The sequence below is a fragment of the Corvus cornix genome, chromosome 1 (genome assembly GCF_000738735.6).
Source record: "Corvus cornix cornix isolate S_Up_H32 chromosome 1, ASM73873v5, whole genome shotgun sequence".
NCBI classification, from domain to species: Eukaryota; Metazoa; Chordata; class Aves; order Passeriformes; family Corvidae; genus Corvus; species Corvus cornix.
In genome coordinates this window covers 13,332,114-13,354,130 of record NC_046332.1, presented here as the reverse complement: position 1 = coordinate 13,354,130, position 22,017 = coordinate 13,332,114, and the positions used below count along the sequence as shown (strand labels likewise).

The following is a 22,017-nucleotide window of genomic DNA, read 5'->3' as shown; positions in this document are numbered from 1 at the left end:
AATTACATAGCAGCTACATCTCTCTATCTATACTGTACCCTATATTACATGGGAACACTTTTACATGGAGGATTTATCTGTACAATATCACACAAGAACTCTGCATTAGTACTGTATTAGTGCATAGAATATTACTCTCTTCCATGACATTCAAGTATCTTCATTAAATTTTTTTTGGTTCTATATAGTACCTCATATATAATGATTAATAAGTTTCTCTGAACCTATTCCCTTTATACGTTGAAGAAGACACTCATCCCCCTGGAAAACCTAACATGTAATCCTGTAATAAGAATATAATTTGATAGGTTTACACCCAAAAGCAATGAATAAAATTTAATTAAGAGAATCAAAATTTGGCAGCTCTTAAGATTGACTTAATTCAACTTTAAGTATATTTGTTGAAAGCAGTGTATTTTCTAAGCAGTTTTTCTGAGCTTTGTTTTTGAGGAAGCATTACTATAGTGTACTCCTTATGAAATAGAAAATAAAGAGATGTAATTTGTTTTCCAACAGGGTTACTAAAGTGTATGCTATGCAGAAGAGAAATATTGGCTTATGTTTATGGTTTAAAATGGGAGAGATAATCATTCAGGTTGGAATGGATGTCAGGAGGGCTTCTTGACCAACCTCCTCTTCAACACAGCATCAACAGACCCTGTTCAGGTCAGATTGCTCAGGGATTTGTCGAGCACTATCTTGAAAAATGTCAAGAACAGAGACTAGACAACCTCTCAGCAGCCTGTTGCACTGCCTGGCTGTCCTGGTGAAGAGTGTTTTCCTTATGTCCAGTCTCCTGTTTCATTTTATGACTCCTCCTTTATAAGCATTGTCTCCCAGATGCTACATTCAGCATCACCAAGAAGAATAATAAAAACAGGTCCAAACTTACTACCTGTAGGCACATCACCTACCTTTTATCCATTCCCTCCACACAATTCTTGGTCTCACTTCTCATTCCTTTTTTCCATATTCCTTCTCCTGCTTCTCTACTGTCTGTTTTACCCTTGACTATTATGAATAAACTGTTGTGTGTTTACTGCACAGAGATGAGAAACAAGTAGCATTTTACCTGAGAAAGCACTGAATTAATATCCTGCTTCATTAATATATAATCTACAGTGAGTGACATGTTGTGCAGAAAGAAAACACCCTGAGTGATCAGGAGTTCTTGAAATGTCAACTGGATCCAGAGTTATTGGAAGCAGTAGAAGGTAGCGAGCAAATCATTACAGCAGGATATCAATTTGGCCAAGAAAATACAAAACTCCTCTGTGGTACAACAAGGAATGTCAGTGGAAAGACCTAAAAAAACCTCCAGAATCTGAGATAAAAGATAATTATGTCAAACTTCAAAATATCTTCAATTATTACTCTCACTTTCAGGACCATTCAAATGCCTATTAAATATTTCACCTTGGCACTCAGGCCCTCTATTTCTACAGCCATATCACCTGGCTACAACATAATGTGTTCTATCCTTTCATTCCTTTGATATACATTCATCCCCGGAAAAAAGGAAAGAGCTACAGCAGACATAAAACTTTTTTTTGTTTGTTTTAGAGGGATCATATATAGTATTTTATGCCAGAAATTATCAAAAATTATAATTATTTCCATCAAAATGAGTTCCCCATCTGGACAACATGACAAACAATATAATTTGCTCAAGATGATGCACGTTCCAAAACACAAAAATAACTCTTAACCTTAGAGTTTTTCTGAATTCCTTTAAAACCTTCTTCTAATGGATCACTACAAGACAAAAAGTTTTAGCTTGACATTTTAGACAAGAGTACCTGACATTTAAAGGAATAAGCACTGATTAATCATCAAATACATCTAGCTGACAGTTATTACTTGGAAGAAGAGAGCTCATATGGGGGATATTATTTAATTAATTCATTTTTGTAGGTCACAAGTCATAACTTACTATTGACTAAAAATTTTTACACTGTTTGAATACTTTTCAATGACATTTTGGACATTGGAAAATACTAAAATACATTTGTGTACATGTAAATAAAACTATTTGAAAATGCCAAGAGTAGTATTGATAGGAATATTGAAACAGTAATCTCCCCCACCCTCCCGCCTCCCATTTTTTGACTGTTCTTTCTAAATTGATAAGGTCATTCTCAAACAGAATTGGTATTTGCTCGTTGTATTCTAGAAAATGTGAAGAAAATAAAAATATAGAGCCTTGGAATGCAAATTCTGGAAGCCTTCAGGTTTTTCCTGATTTCTTCAGTTAAAAATATTGAAATATAGATGTTGTGATGTACTTTAAACATTTGTAAGCTAAATGACCTGGATGAAATGAAAGAATGCTTGAATCTAGAAAGGAGCTAAACTTCATAAAAATTATTTAAGCTAAGGAACTATTATTACTTGACATGCATTGTTAAATATGAACAGAGTGATGCTGCCAAATAAAGAAACAACGTTTACTGGTTGAAAAGTTTGTTTTCTGAGCCAAGAAGGTTGTTCTTAATTTTTCTAACACTTCCTCAGTAAACAAGTTTCTCTCAGATTCCTTCCTCTGGATTTGTCTCATTGCTGTGTACGTACAGCCTCCCCATAAAGCTTACGAGGAACGTGGATGGCAATCTGAGGGTTTTGCTTACAATCAGTTTCTTGGAAAAGGTACAGAATTTAATGAATTCAGAGTGCTACCCATACCTTTAAAAAAGAGTTTCATCAGACTTGGGAAGCAACACATTTATAAAGCTTGAGATAGTCCTGCTTATGTCTCATCAAAAGAATTACTTGAAACAGTTTGATATTGATACAAACATGTTTGTACTGGTGAGAGGTCTAATGTGTGTCTGTATGGTTGCCCTATTAATCTCTTGATTATTATATCCCAGAAGGAATCATACCTTCCTGCTCTCTTCCAGCACAGACACATTTGAATCAGGTGGCAAAACTGCAACCTCATCCTCCTGGAAACTCCTGGTACAATTTGAACTTAGAAAACAAGCTAGAGCCCAACATGAAAATATCTAAGAAAGAGATTCCAGGAATTTGATTCCTTACATGATAAGGATTCACACACATACCAGTATGAAATGCTGACTTAGTGCATCGTGAACCTGATCTCTTCAGATGGTACTACTGAAACATGTTAAAATGCTATTACTACTTCACACTCAGAGGGGTTCAAGACTTGTCTTCTTGATGTGTCATCAGCTGTCATCACTGTCTTTACAGATTGGATCTTTTTTATTTGAAAAATTAGAAGTATTCCAAAAAGTTAAGGAAGTAATAAGGAGGAAAAAGAATGCAGAAAACCTGTGAACTTTCAACATTACAGCTGTAACTGTTGACTTGTAATTTGTGAAGTTGTATTGGTGAACTTCATAATATCTGGGATGAGCAGGCACAGATAGCTCCATACACAGATCCATGGGATTCTCCTTCTAGAGACACCAGTGAATTTATGTGAAGAGCTTCCATATATGTATAGAATAGCTTCTCAGGACAAACAAAATAAACCACAAAACACATATAAATCTACTTAATAAGCTCAAAAGAAATTTAATTAGGTATGCTCCAGGCACTATAAATGTAAAAGGAATGCAGCATTAAGACTGAAAATAAGGGAAAAATTTAGACAACTTCTCACCCCAGTCTCAGAGACACAATACAGCCTTTTTGGTTCCAAGACAAATGGATTTTGAGGGTCTAAATTGATGTAAAAGTTTTGAATTTTAGCATTTGGAACAAACTCAGGAGGGGTAAGATAGGAGAGGTCCATTATATTTCCTCCTATCTGGTAGATGACAAAAAATGTATTAATAATTACATATAGTTTCTCAATAATCAATAAAAATTACATTGAACACAGTTAAAAAAACTTTTCCACTATACAACATTCAGATTATACTTAAAAAGGCATCTAGAAAATAAAAATAATATGTGTTTAAACTATGCATTACTTACAAAGTATCTTTTGTAATGCTTTTTGAGGTATTCCCTCATTTGATTTTTGTGAAGTCATTTGTCAGAACCCACTGAAATGCCAATGAAATACTTTTGTAATAAAATATTACTCAGACTGCCCTCTCACTGATTATGTAGGTAGAACACCTATATCATAGAGAACGTCGAATTAACTTATACTAGAGCGCCCTCTAAACATTTTATCAATTCTGATTAAAGAAATAATATTTTTTATTTCTAAGAAAATAAATTATTAAACATAGCAATTTATCTTTCTGTGGCCCAAGTACAGAAAAGAGAATACTTGTTGAAAACCTCAACTCTAAGTATCATCACATTGTATAACCTAGCATTTGAGTGATAAAGTAGAAATAAGCAACTAAAGAGCAAACAAAATGAAAATCCTAGGAACATAAACACTATTCATATTAAGCATGAATATGTCTTTAATTAAAGCTAATTTTCTTTCATTTAGTCTGATTAGATTTTTTTATTCTAAATGAAGACTACTACCATCACCTCGGAGAAGGAATCATGAAGAAATGATGTTTAGGTTGGAGAAAGTAAGAAGATGTAGGAAGCTTCAACGTATTGAATTTATTGGCTGTTCTTAAATCAACTACTTGTTATTATGTTATTTTTGTAAATTTTTTTGGGTTGTCCATAGATGTAAAAATGTGGTATTTCATAATTGAAAATGATAATTTAGATGTATCTAAACACACATATTTATAAATATGGCTAGTTACTACTGCAAAGAAAAACAAAGAAAAAAATTAAATGGAACAGTATGGGTGAAAGTGATAGCTACCAAACAGAGATAAAAACAAAGAATATTTTTAAAGAATTTAAGGATGAACACCTATGGTTTCAAGCTGTTCAGCAGGACTAAACATAAATGAATTTGAATTAAAAACCTTAGCACAAATTCTAAGCATTAATCTGGATGAGATCTTTTAGGTAGCAATTGCTAATGATACAGAAAAAGTTATAGCAGATAAGAGGATGACAGAGAGAGATCTTCAAATCATACCCAGAAAGACTGAGGGAAACAGGGCTTTTTCTCTCTTTTTAGAACAAAGCACAGATACAGATCAACTGGGGAGGGCAGGGTATGTGCCTATAGATTTCCATGCACGTGTTAGTGCTGCAGGAAAACTGTCAAGAGTAAGAATTTGGTATCAGAGGAAAAATTTTAGCACTGACACTGAAAAATCCTCCAAAGTTAAACTAACAAATCTAGGTCATAGGAAAATATGTAGCTATTACATGGCACTGAGATGAGTATATCTATTCAAAAGTCCTGCATTCTTGAAAGTTTAAGTGCTGATTTCTATAATGTTACTATTATTTTTATTGCATTATGGTTATATTACTGTTATTACAAGTTTCAACACTGCCAGAGCCCTGTTGTAGAAACAGTAGTCTTTGCCCCAAAGATTTGCATTGTAAATTAAAATTAAAGATAGCAGGCATGTGAGACAAATAAGCTAATGAAGTGGGAAATAAAAATGCAATTTAATTGGTCAATTTAACATAAACTAGTTGTTTGTGTACCATTTAGCTATAATAACCAGCCATCTGCCTTGTCATTTTCAGACTGCAGATTTTTTTTTGACACATTTAATGGAAAAAGTATAAGAAGTTGTTGGCTGTATATATGTTTATAAACAGGCATTTAACCTGTGTGAAAGAGACAAAAGTAAAGTTTATTGTAGGAAAAATTAAAACCCTACTTCACTATAAATTAGCTATAACCACTCAGGACAGAGATGTGGAAGACACTCTACAGAGTTCTGTGGAAACTTAAACATAAGAAATAATTTTCCATGCCAGAATGAAAAGATGCAAGAAATTTAGGAGTTTAGGATGTCAAGGAAACATTAAGGATGTGTAGGTTCATAATGGATTAAACCAACTCATAGTATCTACTAAACGTTAAGATTTAGCTTTCCATGGAGTCCCCAGAAAAGTGGTTGTTAAAAGATGAAAGAATGTATATAGGAAATCCTCAGTCTTAGGAGACACCAGTGTCTCCTTTTCCCTATCCCTTTCATTAAAAAGTTTCCTTGCTCTAGGCAAAAGCTAAGTAAATTTCCATCACACTTAAAATTACTTGAGTAAAATACACACTTATTTCTGACTGAAACTTCCCTAAATTGGTATCAAAATTAGAAATTAATTTCTATTCCTTCAATTTATTTTTTTTAAAGTTTGGAAATATAGTTGAATGAAATATCCCAGTTTTCCAAACCAAGATGCTGTACTTCTTGAGGCTGGGATGACATTTAAGATTTTATTCCATCTTCTTTCCTTTGAAAAGAAATTGAGAATAACTCTCAAGTACCTCAGAACAATAGCCCAATGGTTAGGCAATCCACCTGGAGTACAGAGCTGGAGACAACACAGCATAAAGTTTCTCGAAGAGGAGACAGTGGGATGCATGTGAACACAACCATGTTCACCTGACTCCATGGCTTCAGTCTCAGGCTCCCAGATCCCCAAAGCCAGCATTATACAATCCAACACCTAACCTCTTCAATGTAAATTATCAGATTACTCTCTCCTGTTAGAACTCTTTCACTTTGTATTATTAGCTTTAGCTGAGAATTAATGTTAAACATTTAATATTTAATTTTTCTTTTTCCTTTTTTTAAAACGTTAATTTCCCCTGACCTAAGTATGGCATTTAACTGTTTAAATAGAAATTATCTTTCTCTTTACTACAAGCTACATTTAATGTAAAAAAACCCCAACACATTCATTTTTTGTAGGTTTTTCATAAGTAAGTTACAGCCTTTTTCCTGCACAGTGATTGTGAGTGATGTTTTCTACATTCTCACAAATGCCTACTCTCATGAGGTTATATCTCAACAAAACTTCAAATAAATTATCAGTTCGATGTAAAGGAGGGAATCATTAACACAGACTGGGTGGTAGAGCATAGAAAGAAATAAGAGTTTGAGGTTATTACTTTTATCCTTTGAAGCTCAGGGCAGACAATTTTTTTGTGACTCCATCTGCAATATGCACTTAAAAAATGCAAGTCAAGAAAGAAAAACAAAATAAAAAAACCAGGAACATCTCTGCATGGCATTGCCTTGCTAAAAACATTCACTGCTTAGAAATTAAAATGACCTGGTTTTCCCCCTTTCAGAATTTTCCCCTTTCTCCTTTTGGTTTTCTTGCAAGTAGTCAACTTCTAAACGAAAACCAGAGTGAATTAACTACTTAACACTCCATTGTACTGTATGTGAATAGCAGACAGCAAATGCTGAGAACAACCTTTTCAAAATGAAATTCAGATGTAAAGGTTTAAGTAGCCAATGGGGAGGAAAGAATTTGTAAAATTATACAGAAAGCACTTTGCTGCACCAGTAGGCACCTTGCAGAAACACTATGTTACTGAAGATTGTGAATTAATCCCTCATTTCCTTACTGTTCACATTTTAAAAGGAAAGATGAACTATATTATGCAGTACTTACCAAAAACTTGAAGGAATGTCTGTTTTTTGTCATTTCCTGCCTTGTTTTTAGCATTACAAATATAAGGACCCGCATCAATATTTTTTATATCTCTTATTGTTAGTTGTGTATTGCTTCCTCTCAGGACATATTTTTCATTTTCTTCAATAAGTTTACCATTCCTAAAAAAAAAAAAAAAAAAAAAAAAGGTATAAACCAAACACTAGGTTCCAGCAACAATGTGCTATGGAAGCATCAATACGCTGAAAATATTTAAGGGTCAGAGACTGTTACTACACCAGCCTCAAAAATCACAATTAAATTTTCAGGTTATAAAAGATATATATGCATTAAAAATACTACAATACTTTTATTCTTAAATATTCAATGTTGAACTAATGTTAGAAAAATGGTTGTGGATAGGATTTTTACATATGGTTTATGCTCAAGGAAGGGCATAAGGAAATCGGTTATATATTGTATGTGAGGAACTATTAAAAGCGTAATGAAACTGTAACTACTGCATTTCACAGTAGTAACAATGTAGCAACTTATATAAAAAAATTAAATTTCATTCACGTGGAGCCTATTGGCACATCAAGAACCCATCCAAATTATCTCCTCTCAGTTGTTGTTGGCTAGCCACAACTTAGCAAGCAGGCATGTCTCCAGATGTTAGAATGAGTTCTGACCAGATGGTACAGAAATAATAAAATCTGCAAGCAATTCTGTGGGCTGATTGAGGCTTGACTGGTCCATTTGAGCACCTTGGCCTACACACAGGTGCTTTTTCAAGAGGGCATTACTCAAATATTCTATTCTATTCAATATGCCTGGTTTAGGACATCTAATTTTATTTCAAATTTGAGCAACAATGATTTCCATTTTATTCTCATATAACGATAACTAAATATATTTCATATTCTCCTAAATCATATTTTCTCTACAAGTGTGGATACTGCTTATTTCTTGGGAGAATTCATACCTGTTAGTAGGAGTCCCCTGATATCTATATAGTTTGCATTTTAGTAACACTTTTTTGTAAATAACTCTAGTCCACCTAGTTACCAATTTCAAGACATTATTATGATACTTGTTCATTTCCTTTCCAAAGCAAATCACAGAAATTGTTTTATAGAACAGGAAAGGCCTAATTTTCCATATTAGATAGTCTCACAGAAAACCAAACCAAACCAGAACAAAGAAACAAACAACAAAAAACCCACTCAAACCCACTATACAACAACAAACAAAGAAACAAACAACAAAAAATCCCAAACAACCAAAAACCCCCTAGTGATTTCTTTTAGGACAAAAAAGTCTATATTCAAGGTTAGAAGTAATTTCCAGGTACCTGTTTTCACAATCATTGATATCTATGGCAGTTTTTCAGCAGAAATGCGATTATGAGCATTTCCCTAGACCCTCTAGTGAACAGATTCATATTGATGCTGATATTGGATAACAGGAAAACATGGAAAATGTACTTAAAGTAGATTATTTCCTTTGTAAGATCATTCTACGTCCTGGCAGCAAAGACCAGGAAATTGATCTGGCTAAACTTTACAGTGTAAATTATCTCCACAGCTATAAACAATGTTTTCAGTAGGACTATTCACACAAGTAAAGATTTCCAGTTCATGACCTGTAGCTACATTAGGATCTTTATCTTTCAGTCCTAGCTAATTTAATTCCATTAGTGTACTGCTTCTCTGAAGGTTATGCTTTACATTAATGTAATATCAGCTTCAACAGAGATACCAGTTATATGGAAAAAGAATTAGATTCTCTTGGTCCACAAAATAGCAACAAATATATATATATATATATATTAAATAGAGCAGCAACTAAACTTTGATGACCTTTCTTCTTGACAAGGTATTTCGAACTGACTGATTTTTATAAGTGAACTCAAGCATTTTTTGAGAAAAATTGACACAATAGTTCAGATGTATCTATTTTAAATTGATCAAATCTAAATACAATCTTTGCTGTGACCAAAGATTGTAATCCTTCCAAAATATTATTAAAACTTTATCAAATTCAAGACATAATTCCACTTGTTTATTAAAATAGAAACACACTAAAATTGATGTTAGTGCCAACTTTGTTTCAACATCAAAAAAGCACACTGAAGAGGACAAAATAGGCAATAATTGGCCATTAATTCTCATAAACGGATTCAGTTATCTTCACAGTGGATGACAAGCATATTAATATTAGATAAATCAGTTTAGATAAACTTCCCTAACATTCACTGACAATGTTTTCTAGATTTTTCTCAAAACCAAGAAAAATTATGTTGATCTGGTTTTCCTATGCTCAGGCTAATTTCCAAAAAAACCCCATCTGAACTATTGTAGAAAGCCAGTGTCTTTATCCTGACATACTTTTTAGATAAGACCAAGGACAGATGAAGAGATCAGATGATTATGAATCCTTTTAATTGGCTAAATGAGTGAAAATGGACTTGAAAATTTCAGGACAGAGATTTAAGAAATTTGATGCAGAAATTTAGGACTGGAATACCATCTAGAATTGTTTGCTTCCTCTGAAAAAACAAGAATTTTTCTCCCCTCATCTTTTTTCCCTGCTTGCATATCAATAATAATAACCTGTCACAGGGATAAATGTTCTTTTTGACGTATCTTTTTATAAAATCTCAGTGTCAGCAAATAAAAAACCAAGAATATTTTCTACTGACAAGAATTTACACCCTAATCAGACAAAATTAAAAGAGAATCAAAGGGGGAAAAAAGCCAACCAAAAGGGAAGGTAGGCACATTAGCCAATATTCCTCATTATGAGATAGTTCCTGAAGGAGGAACAGAAGTTTGCACATATATGATTCAATATCCAGTCCACAAGGCTGAAAAGCTGCTGTAAAATCAGTACAAAAGGTATTTAATGAATGGTTTAAAAATTCAGCTTTTCAAGGGCTGTCGAACCAAAGGGAAATCCTTCAGTGGGCTCTGATCAATGGATATAGACATAAGTGTCTCCCCAAGACACTTGGCCTGTGTATGCACTATATTTATAAAACACTGAAAAAATCCTACAACTGTTAATGGAGATATCCACAAATGGTGGAAATTTATGCATTCTTTCATAATATATACCATAATGCTTGCTGTCTTACACCGAAGCCATTTAGAATAGCAGATTTCAGGCAACTCTTATGGATTTTGGTTAGATAGGAGAGATTTAAAAATTACTTCAAAGACATCAAATAAACATAATATGATTTGAATTTAAATAGGTTCTTTAATTTGGGCTATACATATTTCAGGGGTTTTTTCCTCATCTTCACTAAATTTTGAATTCTAAGCCACATTAAGTAATTAACTTTGCATTCTATTTATTTACATCTCCTGGGATTCAAATCACATAAGAGAAAAATTCAACTTCACAACTGACCTATGGCATAAGAAGATGAAGGTATCAGTCAAAGGAAGAGAACCTTAATCTAACATTGTTCAAAGGTTCCAAAGGAGATGAAGAATTCATGAAAATCGCTTCTATGCTCATTTCGAGAATGAAATGACCTTTTAATTCACTTGAAATAACATAAGTAGATGCAAATTATTCAGGTCTAAAATAGAAATGTGAACTGGTATGCGGTATTGAGATACTTGATATCCCAGGGCTGATGCATATCTTTGTTGAAATTGAAAGAACACAGAGTATATAGATATTTAAATTTTTACAAATGTTATATGGTAAGTGTTCCCAAACGACATAGCTCTACTATGCTCATGTCATTGATATAATGAAAAAAACACACATGAGATTTGAAAGCAATTCCTTTTCCAAAGTATTTTATACTTTTAAAATGACATTAAGCTACACTGAAACTTATTCAATGAAACATTCCTGGGTCCTATAAGTGTCTAAATTCATACCTCTTTCTGAATCGCATTGAAATAGAGAGTTAAAGTTAGAATCTATTTTTACAGATGTGGAAAGTGTTATCTTTCTTTTATTAGTACTGCTGACCTGTATTGGCTACTTATTATCTGAGGCATTTATGTGCAAAAGTTCTTGTTAGGCTGTTCTTGTTTTTGAGATATGGACTTATTCCTTTTCCACTCACATATGAAGAAATCATGACAATATAGTATTTTTTTTTACTTTTTACATTTATCTCACTTGCTGGCAACCTGAGTGCAATGGAATTTGTGTGAGTCCATTCACTTATTAATGCTCAATCCAGCCTTAGCAGTTAGAATAGAAATGGACAAAAATTTCTCTTAAAATTCAGTAGAGAAATTAAGGTTGCACAGCTTAATGGATAGTGACAGAAAATCGGGACACATTAAAACAATGTGCCCTGATGTGTAGACCCTAACTGAACTTACCTGTACCAACTGATCTCTGGTGGAGGTGATCCAGTGGCTCTGCAGAACAAAGTTATGGCCTCTCCTCTATCTGCAGTGGCATTGAAGGATTTCTGTAGCAGAATGATTACAGGGGGAACTGAAAAACAGAACATTATGCCAAATGAATGAAAAAGAAAGTATTTTTGGTGTTTCTGGAGAAGTTTAAAATGCAGGCCAGGATTCTTTGCTAATTTGAGAATTTAGGGTTACAATTAGGGATCATGTTACAATGTGAATCATTGTTACTAGTATTTCTTTTCTTAAATAAAAGACTTAGTATTATCAGGACAGCTATAACATTTTTTTTTAAAGAATAAATTTTTGAAAGTCTTTTTCAGCAGTTCTTCAATTTTCTTACAGAACATTCTACGATGACTGAAGTTATAACTAATGTGTAAGACAATATACACATAAGACATAAAACTACGTACTGATATTAGACAATGTTTTTAAAAGAAGGATCAGTATGCAGGAGTCTGGATTATGCATATTTAATTCTTTTTACTGAACTCCTGCATACTTCCTGGGCAGGAATATCACTAGGGCCAATGGATGAAATCTATCTGTATGTCCAAGAATTTAATGTTGTTCTAATAGTGACAAATGTTTTCTTAATTCTTTAATTCATTAATTCTTAATGGGATGAAGTTATTACTAAAATCATAACAGCTTGCAAAGAACCTCTACCCGACAGAAAAAATAGCAATAATATTTGAGACAGAACAACTCACAGGCTGATAGTTAACATATCTGTTTACATGTCTGCTTCCATTAACTAACAAGCAAATAGGAAGTGTTAAAGGCCAGATTGGATAGAGATCTGAGCAACTGGGTCTTGTAGAAGGTGTCCCTGCCCATGGCAGGGGTTTGAAACTAGATGATCTTTAAGGTGCCTCCAATCCAAACTACTCTATGATTCTATGAAATATACAAATAAAAACAATCCAAGCAGATTGGACAGAAGTTGATAGGTAGAAAAGAAGGAATGCCACAGAGAGTGAGATGAAAGGGAAAAGATTAGAGCTTCACAAAATAGAGGTCAGCTAGCAAGAACATCCTGTGAAATGACAGTGACTCAGTTATCCTTTTTAGCTTTACTCTTCACTAGAGAAAAGATGAAACAGGCAACCCAAATGAACTTGCTTTTAGTTTTCCATTGCACTCCACCAAATTTTTCTCACCCACTCTTGAAAATAAACTTTTATGCCTTTACACTTCTGAATCTTAAATATATCAAATTAATATAAAATCATGTATCAGAATTATCAATGATAAGTAATTCTGTGTTGTTATGTACTTTTCACACTTTTAAATGGTGTGTTTTATAGTGTTTCACAGATCACTTCTTTCCTATCTGAAATTGCATGGGCCATTACTCAGCATACAAAACCCTTCTGCTCTGCAACAGCAATCTATCAATCTCCAACAAAAAAACCCCAAAATGCTACTTAGAAAGCCTTTAACGCATTTTGGCTATTTCGCAGTGCATTCTAATGTCTAGACCTCAAATTATAGTTGGGAACACGAAGAGATAATTCTTTACTAGAAGCAGCAGGCTCTTCACTGTTCACCACTAAGAACTACAGGACTATGACCTGGTTCAGCGCACTAAAGTGCTTCAATCTTCCAAGAGATACTGCAATGACAATGAAATGAAATATTATTTTCCGTTTTCAAAAGTCAAATTTTATTTTTCTCATCATTATTTCAAGGAATAGACCTGGTTTTCTTTTTATTCTTGTACGTATGTAGGTTGAAGCTAAAGTGTGAACCTACAAGAGGAAAAGAGAAATGAAGATACACTGGCAAGTCTCCCACATTCCATACTTAAAGCAGAGTGGCAAAATTTAGTCCCATATAAGTGTAAACAATTCTCTTTGATTAATTTCAGTGAGCTCTGGATGGCTATTTCATTTGTGGAACTTCCCAGATAGTAAAGAAATAAATCTAAGTAGTAAATTAGGGAAAAATAATTAATAAACAAGAGTAGGGAAAAATAAAGAGAGACAAAAGAACATGTAGAAAACGAAATTTTGTTTACAGGAGGACTTGAATTCTTTCCTTCTCTGCTATGTCAACCATTTGTAACCAAAGAAAAGCCTAACATTTAGACCTCACTGTAAATATGAGTAGAAAATAAATGCTATCAAAACTTCAGTGTTGCAGGTAGAAAAGAAACATAAACATTAGATTTCTAAGAGATAATCCAGCTGTCAATTTATTACCCATTAGAACCTCCCAAAGATTTCCATACATTAGAAACTACCCTGATAACAAAGTTTGTTCCATAATTTATTTTTAATTATTTTTGAGTAAATTTGCAATCTCTTCATATACAAACTTTAATTAAAAAAAAAAACAACAAACCAAAACCTACTGTAATTAACATGCTGTGCCAGCTTTCATAAAGGATCCCTAAGTTCTTTTGTTACAGTTTAGCCTGCTTTGGAGACCTTACATACTTCTATCCTGGTTTAGTTGAAATCAGGACAGCTTTTTCATGTTGGACTCGATGATCCTTGTGGGTCCCTTCCAATTCACCTTATTCTGTGATTCCTGTTATGTGTTTGTACAGATCTTGCATATTTCTGTAGATTCTACAGTCACTGTTACAAGATTAGTAAATAAACAGTGAAGCTCTGAATTTGAATAACTTTTACATACAAATACTTTCATGATAACATTTTCTTTTTATAGCAAGCTTAGATTATCCTCCAAAGTAAGTATTATTTCTTATTTCTCTTTTGGAAAAGGAGATGCAGTGGAAATATAGCCATGTAGCTTTTGGTGGTCTATAGACTCATCCTCCTTTTCTTTATTTTTTTGGTTTTTTCCTTTCCTTTTTTGAATCCAATTCATTTATAGGCTTTCCTTTTCACTAAAAAACACTACAATTTTTCTTTTTTTCTGAATTTAATATTACTCTAAAAGCTATTTTGGACCAAGTTTTATCCGTTCAACTTTATGTAGGCAAACCTATGTATTACTATAAATAAAACAGGAAATAGTTCTTAATTGATGTCACTCTACATGACCAACAATGTCATAATCACTTATTTGGCAGCTCCTTCTCCTCCCAAGACTGAAGTTTAGAGATGAGTGTTAACATTCTTGCCTAGAGTCATAATAAATGTATGAAGAACCAAATTTGTTTTTATAATTCATGAATAAATGATGTGAAGACAGACCATGGTTTGCAACCTAATGTTTTAGGTTAAATACAGACTCTCTTGGCTCAACTGCATATAAATACCAAATAGAAGTGAAAGGTAATTAGAAGGTGGATTCATATCCCTGTACATAAATAGCAGCAGAAGAAAAAATCATTTGGCTTTTTAAATACTACCAGATGCACTGTTGGAATTGTACATAAAAAGGAGTCGTGGTAATGCAGCACCAGAATGTACCACCTACAACAATCTAGAGAATTCTGCTTCAGACATTGCTGCTTGACAACGTGGACTAAGAAATACCTGTGCCAGAATCTGCTCTTTCTGCTGGAACTAACTGTGGATTCACCTTACATAATGACTTATGTAAACCAGGGTTTGCTGAGAAGGACCAGTCAAGGGCAGAGCATTTAAAGCTCCAAACCTAAGATGCACTGTGGCAGAATTACACTGAAAAGCTGACATTAAACAGACTGCAGAGATAAAAAGTGCCCTTTATGAACTGTGTCCTTTCCAGGCAATGTATGAAGAGATTGTTATCTTTCAACAGGTCAATGCTGAGTTTAAGAGAGGTTGAGTTAAATGCTCCATCTTCTCTCAATTCATTAATTTTCCTTCTTAGAGGTTTATTATAAACTAATAAAATGTATAATGCAAATTTTCAGGTAACTCCTCTCATATTTTATTCGACAGAAATAAAATTTGAAAAAATCTGTAACTAAGACTGTTAATAAAATGTATCTGTGACTTTTGGGACAGCTCATAAGGTACATTAACACAGTGAAGGTGAATAATTATGAAAAAATAAAGTGCGTTTTTTTAAGAGTAAATGACAAAACACTGAAAAATGGAGTGAACTGAACTACTATAATCTGAAGTTCAAGTCTTGAAATAATTATTGTTCTGTAAATGATTAATAACAATTATCCATGCTTTACATATTTATATTTACTGATATTATGAAATGTAATGAATTCTATTTACACAGTATAGTAGGTTTTTTTTTCAATATTAAGTAATTACATTTATAGGAAACCAATACTAAACAGACAACACAATTATACTAACCAGTTTAATAAGGGATTTTTAGAATATGTTAAAATTGGCCATAATAATCAAATAAAGCAAGAAGTCAATTCACCAATTTTACTCCTTACCATTCACAATAACAATTATGTCCCGAAAGTCAATTTCTCCTCTTGCTTCCACTCTTCCTTCACATCTGTATACTCCTTCATCACTTTTATTGATGTTAAGAATTTGGAGGTTATTGTTTGCTAATACTGCAAATCGATCTAGAAATGAAAATAAGAAATTAAGTGGCAAAAATCAAGTAAATCAAGACAACATGAGGAACACTAACTTAAATGAGTAATATTTATTTTTTTTCTCTGTACAATCTGAGGGCTCAACGACAAAACATTTGTAAATGTTAAAAATGTTAGCTGAAAAATTTGGGGTTTCCTCATTTCAAAATGCATTGAATTTCCTAAAATTCAATCCTGGTATTCCATTCATAATTTGCTACTTACTCCAAGGAGCAATCAACTGTAAGTTAAATTACAATTTATTGCAAAATGATTGGAATACTCACAGGCATTTTCACAGAATAACAAAAAGATTAAATGAAAAAAAAAACAACCTCAAAAATTAAATTGAGCAATTTATTATAAAATAAGCAACAAAATGCCGTTTCCCTCTCTGTCTGGACTAATCAGCTGACTTTGTGCCCATTCTACAGCCCAATGTTTAAGCTTGCTTGCCCTCCTTCCGTCCTCCTCTTCCTTTCCTCATTCACTCTTAGTCAACGAAGTATTTCACTACCCTCTAACACTTCACAGAAATGGGTACAAAGACATCACCCAAAATCAACCCCAAACCACTCTATCTTCCTCAGGCCAGCATAAACTGAAATTCAATAGACATTTTGAGGTGCTGAAGGGCACTGCAAAATCAGGCTCTAAAAGCCATGCACACACTTTCCTGCACATGCAGCAGCAAAATTATAATCTGCAGAAGTAAACTGGACCTGAACTTAATTTTTCCTCTCCTTTTTCACTGAACTAGTGTATTAGGTTTACATGTTGATGTGTTGGCCTCATGAAAGAGCATGTGGGAGGAGATACCCCCTTTATAACACATGGGAGACTCTATGCTGCAGCAAATTTATCCTGAACAACTGCAACCCACAGAAAGGATCCACACTGGAACTGTTACAGACTGACCACAGGCCCCATTCCCCAATCTCCCTTCACCCCTTGGGGTGGGTGAGGTAGAAGAGTGAGCAATGAAAGAGTAAAGTTGAGTCTGGAAAAAAAGAGAGGGGAGATTTTGCTTTAATTCTGTTTTTGTGTTTCACCATCCAACACTATTTAACTTGCAATAAATTCAATTAATTTTCCCCTCCATCAAATCCATTTTGCTAATGCTGGTGAGCATTCTCCCTGTCTTAATCCCAACACAATTTTTGTCTCATTTTCTCCCACTATTTTGTTGTATTTAGGTTTTTTGGCAATATTTTGGTACTGGGGTGATGCAGAAGAGGCTTCTTTGAGAAGTTTCTAGAAGTTTCACCCATGTCCTAGAGAGCCATTGCCAGCAGGCTCTAAGAAGGACCTGCCACTGGCTAAGGCCATCAGCAACAGTGGTAGCACCTCTGGGATAACAGATTAAACAAAGGGAAAAGTTACTGTGCAACAGCAACTGCAGCCAGGGGAGGAGTGAGAAGACATGAGCAGAATTGCCCTGCAGACACCAGGGCAGTGAAGAGGGAGGAAGAGGTGTCAGAACATAGATTCCCTGGCAGCCCATGGTGCAAATCACAGCGAGGCAGCTGTGCCCCTGTAGCCCATGGAGGTCCACAGGGAAGCAGAGGTCCACCTGTAGCCCCTGGATGACCTGGTCGGACCAGGTGGATGCCTGAAGGAGGCTGTGGCCCTGTGGGAAACCCGTGCTGGAGCAAGCTCCTGTCAGGACTTGTGAACACATGGAGAGAAGAACCCATGCTAAAGCAAGTTTCCTGGCTGGACTGGGATGCCCCTGGGGAACCCATGCTAGAGTGGCTCTTGAAGAACTGCAGTCTGTTGGAAGGATAGTTGAAGTTCATGCAGGTCTCCCCACTGGAGCAGAGAAAGAGTGTGAGGAGTCCTCCCCTGAGGAGGAAGGAGCAGCAGAGACAATGTTTGGAGTCATGTTAAGCCCGAGAAGAAAGGAGGTATGGGGGAAAGGTGCATTTTAAGACTTTTATTTCTCACTATTCTACCCTGATTATATTGGTAGTTACATTTTCCCCAAGTCGAGTCTGTTTTGCCCATGATGACAATTGGCAAGTGATTTCTCCCTGTCCTTATCTCTATTTATGAGCCTTTCATTATATTTTTCCTCCCCTGTCCAGTTGCAGAAGAGGTGATAGAACAGTTTTGGTGGCAGCTGCTATCCAGCCAAGGTCAACCTCTTGAGGAGGATAAGTGAGAGAGTGGCTGGCTGGGTGCCTGGAAGCTCACCAAGGTCAATCCAAGAAAAATCGCCAATATTAATGGACTCTTCTGGGGAGAATGACTTCCTGCAATTCACTGAATTGAAGTGGGTTTTGCAGAACCTGAACCCTTGTTACTCAGCTGTTGTTCTTGTTCTGTTTGCACCTTTCAATACTGGAGGGTGATGAGATTTAGGAGCTTTCAGTTTTAACTAGCAACCAAGTGACTTCTCTTTCAGTTGCAAGAATTCTACCATAAAATGAAGAGAGAAATGAATAAAAGAGAAAATTATGCCTCACCCGATAGAAGTTTACAAGACAATAACATCCTCAACATATTTACACTAATTATGTCTGGTTTGTTAAAGTCATACTTGAATATTAATGCCATTTTATACCCTACCACATACAAAATAGAACATCTTTTCCTGTCCTGCTCCTACACAATTCCCACAGAACTGTGCCTCCAAATGTTTTGAAAAGGTGAGATCGAGCCCCTCATTAAGCCTTTAAACATTGGTAAATCTGTTTTTTTGGTTGGTTTTTTTTAACATAAACATGTAATGTGTGAGATGAATGAGAGGGCTGGAGATGATCTCCATTTCTATAAAACACTGAAAAAAAGAGGGTCCACTTAGTATCAGGAAAAAGAAAACTAAACATTGGCTGGATAACTTTTCAACTTTCATTGAAGAAATATGGATACAAAAGTAGATATTCCCATGAGTATACAAGAAATTCACTGTGCCATGGATATCTTGATAAAAATTGTGCCCTTTACTAAACAGATTCAAGTTGGTGAATCTGAACAGTAACTGGGCATTACGCTCCTCCAGCTCATCACTGCATTGTCTGGACTCAACCCCCTCAACTTCAAATGCCTGATTTAGAACAGTCAGTCACATGACCTTCCCCTTCAGTCATATCCCATGTTAAGTGATGTGGCTGACAAGAAGGGTTGCCTATGTCTTTTCAGTGCCACTCAATCCAATCTAGAGGTATTTCTGGCTCATGATTTGAAAATTTTGCTGTGTATGTCCCAGGCTATGAGCCACAGTGTCCAACAAAATGCTGTACATTCTACCAGTAAGACATGACTAAAGAACTGTTGAATAAAATATCAAAACTTTTGGAAAAAGTTGAAGACCAAGATCTTTATTAAACCTGTTCCTCATACAAACGAACTTGTCATTCATTCCAAGATGGACTGTAATATCTTCTGAACACAAAATAAACACAGCATGTTAACCATCTTAAAGCAAGCAATCACATTTGCATGTTGGTTAAAACAAATGTATTTAAATGGTCTACATGGGCTCTGCACAGCAATGTCACCGCGCCTCCAGTACTGGAATTAGAACTTTACAAGCTACTGACTTTCAGTGGAAAAGAACTTTCAGAGACTATGCTACACCAAGGAAGCAGCAGGACTGGATTGCCACAGCCTGCCCAATATGATCTAGAGGGTTAGTCTGGCTCATTAGAAGTGTGCCTTAAATCATCTTTCAGAAGAAGAGAGAATTTGATCATCCACAGTAGGTTTTGAAACTGAAATTATAATATAAAACAGAGTCATTTTTATTTCACAAGGCATGGAGAAAATTTCTTAGCTGTAAGACAGTGGGCATGCTGGTTTTCACCTGTATTATAAACCCATACAGATATAAACAAAACCCACAAAGCTTACAGTGTCCTATTTTTATGTGATTTAAAACTGCTTCCTCCCAAGCATGACTGGAATTGTGTTTGAATACTATTCTAGATCAGAACGTAAGGGAAGTATTCTACTACCTTAATTAAAACTGGTTTCTATCATTGTGCCTTTTAGCACTGTGAAAGAAAATGGTTAAAAAAGGCAAGTTTAAGCATTAAAATTTTAAAACCTCAGTTTTCAAAGTGCATGATTTTGAAGAAAGGAAATGTTGCTTCATCTGCTTTACTAATCCTACAGATTGATTGGAAAACCAAAATGGCAATAAAATATTTGAGATATTTGAAGCAGTTCTACTTTTTCAAGCTCTGACTAACATCCTTGAAAAACTTCTTCCCAGACTGCCAATTCTTGTTTTACTTTCAGCATTCTTACTTTTGAAAATGTTCTGTGTCTCACCCACATTCACTCTTTAATTATATATATATATATATATAAATATATAAATTTCAGCTGTTTTTTTCTAAGGGTTGAAGTTTACTGTTTCCTTTTAGTCTCCATGTCTAGATGACAGAAGAAATAGGATATACTAAATAAGAAAGAAGTTTAATCAAAACTTTTTTTCACAATGAAGAGGAACCTAAGACTGAGTCCAGAAATATCAACCAAGCTTTTTTTATCCCCTAACTGTTCCACATTTGCTTATTTGACTTCATAAAACACCCAAGCAGCTTTTCTTTTTCATTTTGAAATAAAAATTACAATTAATTTTGAAAGAAGAATTTTAAGTGCATGCGCCTCCCTGAGTTTCCTTACATGCAGAGGTAAAACTGATGGGAAGTTAGAAAAGCTGGTTAATTAACAATGCTAGTTCCATTTCCAGAAAATGTGCAAAGTCATGTTTTGGCAAAGATGACTATTGAGACAGCACTGAAAAAAACAATTTAAAGTTTTTGCAGGGGTAAGTCAAAGAAATTCTATTTGCCTAATTAGTTGCCTCTCCAGAGACTTAGAACTTGCATATGGAAAAGGTGAGGTTTATCTTAACCCAGGCTTTATCAGTCTGGCCTAAGCAGATTACTTATACCCCAGTTACCTGTAACTCACAGGGTAACTTACCCTCATACAAGCAAACTCTCACAATAATGCAAAATGCCTCTCCACCTGGAATTCTCTGAGCAACTGGGCAAGTATCTCAAAGCCAATGCTGTGTAGGGCCAGTATCACAGCTTGGTGTGCAGTGAAGTTCATCTCTGTGTGTTTTAAACGTGTTCAACTCCTACAGACAAGGCACGCCCGGAAGAATTCCTGTGAGGGAGCTGCCATCAATCTTCTGGGCATTTGGACACTCATGCTACGCCTAGACAAAATTCCCAACCGGAAGAAAAGACACTGTATACGGATTCTCTACAGAACACAGAACCTGGTTCAATTACATTTAAACTGATGGGCTAATCAAAATCCCCCACTAAAATGTGATTAGTCTTCTTTTACAATAATGTTTTAATATTAATTGGAATGTATAACTTAAAGAGTTACCAAAATACTAACTGTCAGCAATAGTTGTGACTTCCTCATTCCGATACAACCAGCTGACAATGGGAGCAGGTGAACTCGTAACACGGCAAACAACTTCTGCATCTTCTCCCTGCCTGAACTCTTGTGGAGATACTATGTCCCGAAAAGCGAGCTTTTCTGAAAAGGAAAAAAAAAGAAAACAGAATGCAGTAAGAGTCTCACGCTTAACTTAGCATTAAAATTACATGTAACACCAAATAAGATAAATATCACTGTTAAATTTTATCATTGTGATAATACAGAATTATTTCCACAATACTATTTTTCAGCATAAGACTCAAATGGTCCTGGACTTATTCCCTGCCTGTAAAAATGGACTTTACTATGACTTTACTATCATTTTGTATTATGCAA

General features: G+C 34.7%; 1 protein-coding gene across 2 annotated transcripts in view; it reads right to left on the bottom strand.

Annotated features, from left to right (window-relative positions):
* NCAM2 (neural cell adhesion molecule 2) overlaps positions 1 to 22,017 on the bottom strand; it is a 283,919-nt gene that overhangs the window by 112,542 nt on the left and 149,360 nt on the right. For both annotated transcript variants that reach the window (XM_039556490.1, XM_039556494.1), the window contains exons 4-7: positions 21,637 to 21,780; positions 16,117 to 16,254; positions 11,769 to 11,886; positions 7,432 to 7,592 (exon numbers count right to left, since the gene is read on the bottom strand). In XM_039556490.1, coding sequence (XP_039412424.1) covers positions 7,432 to 7,592; positions 11,769 to 11,886; positions 16,117 to 16,254; positions 21,637 to 21,780 — 561 coding nt within the window. The remainder of the gene's footprint in view (positions 1 to 7,431; positions 7,593 to 11,768; positions 11,887 to 16,116; positions 16,255 to 21,636; positions 21,781 to 22,017) is intronic.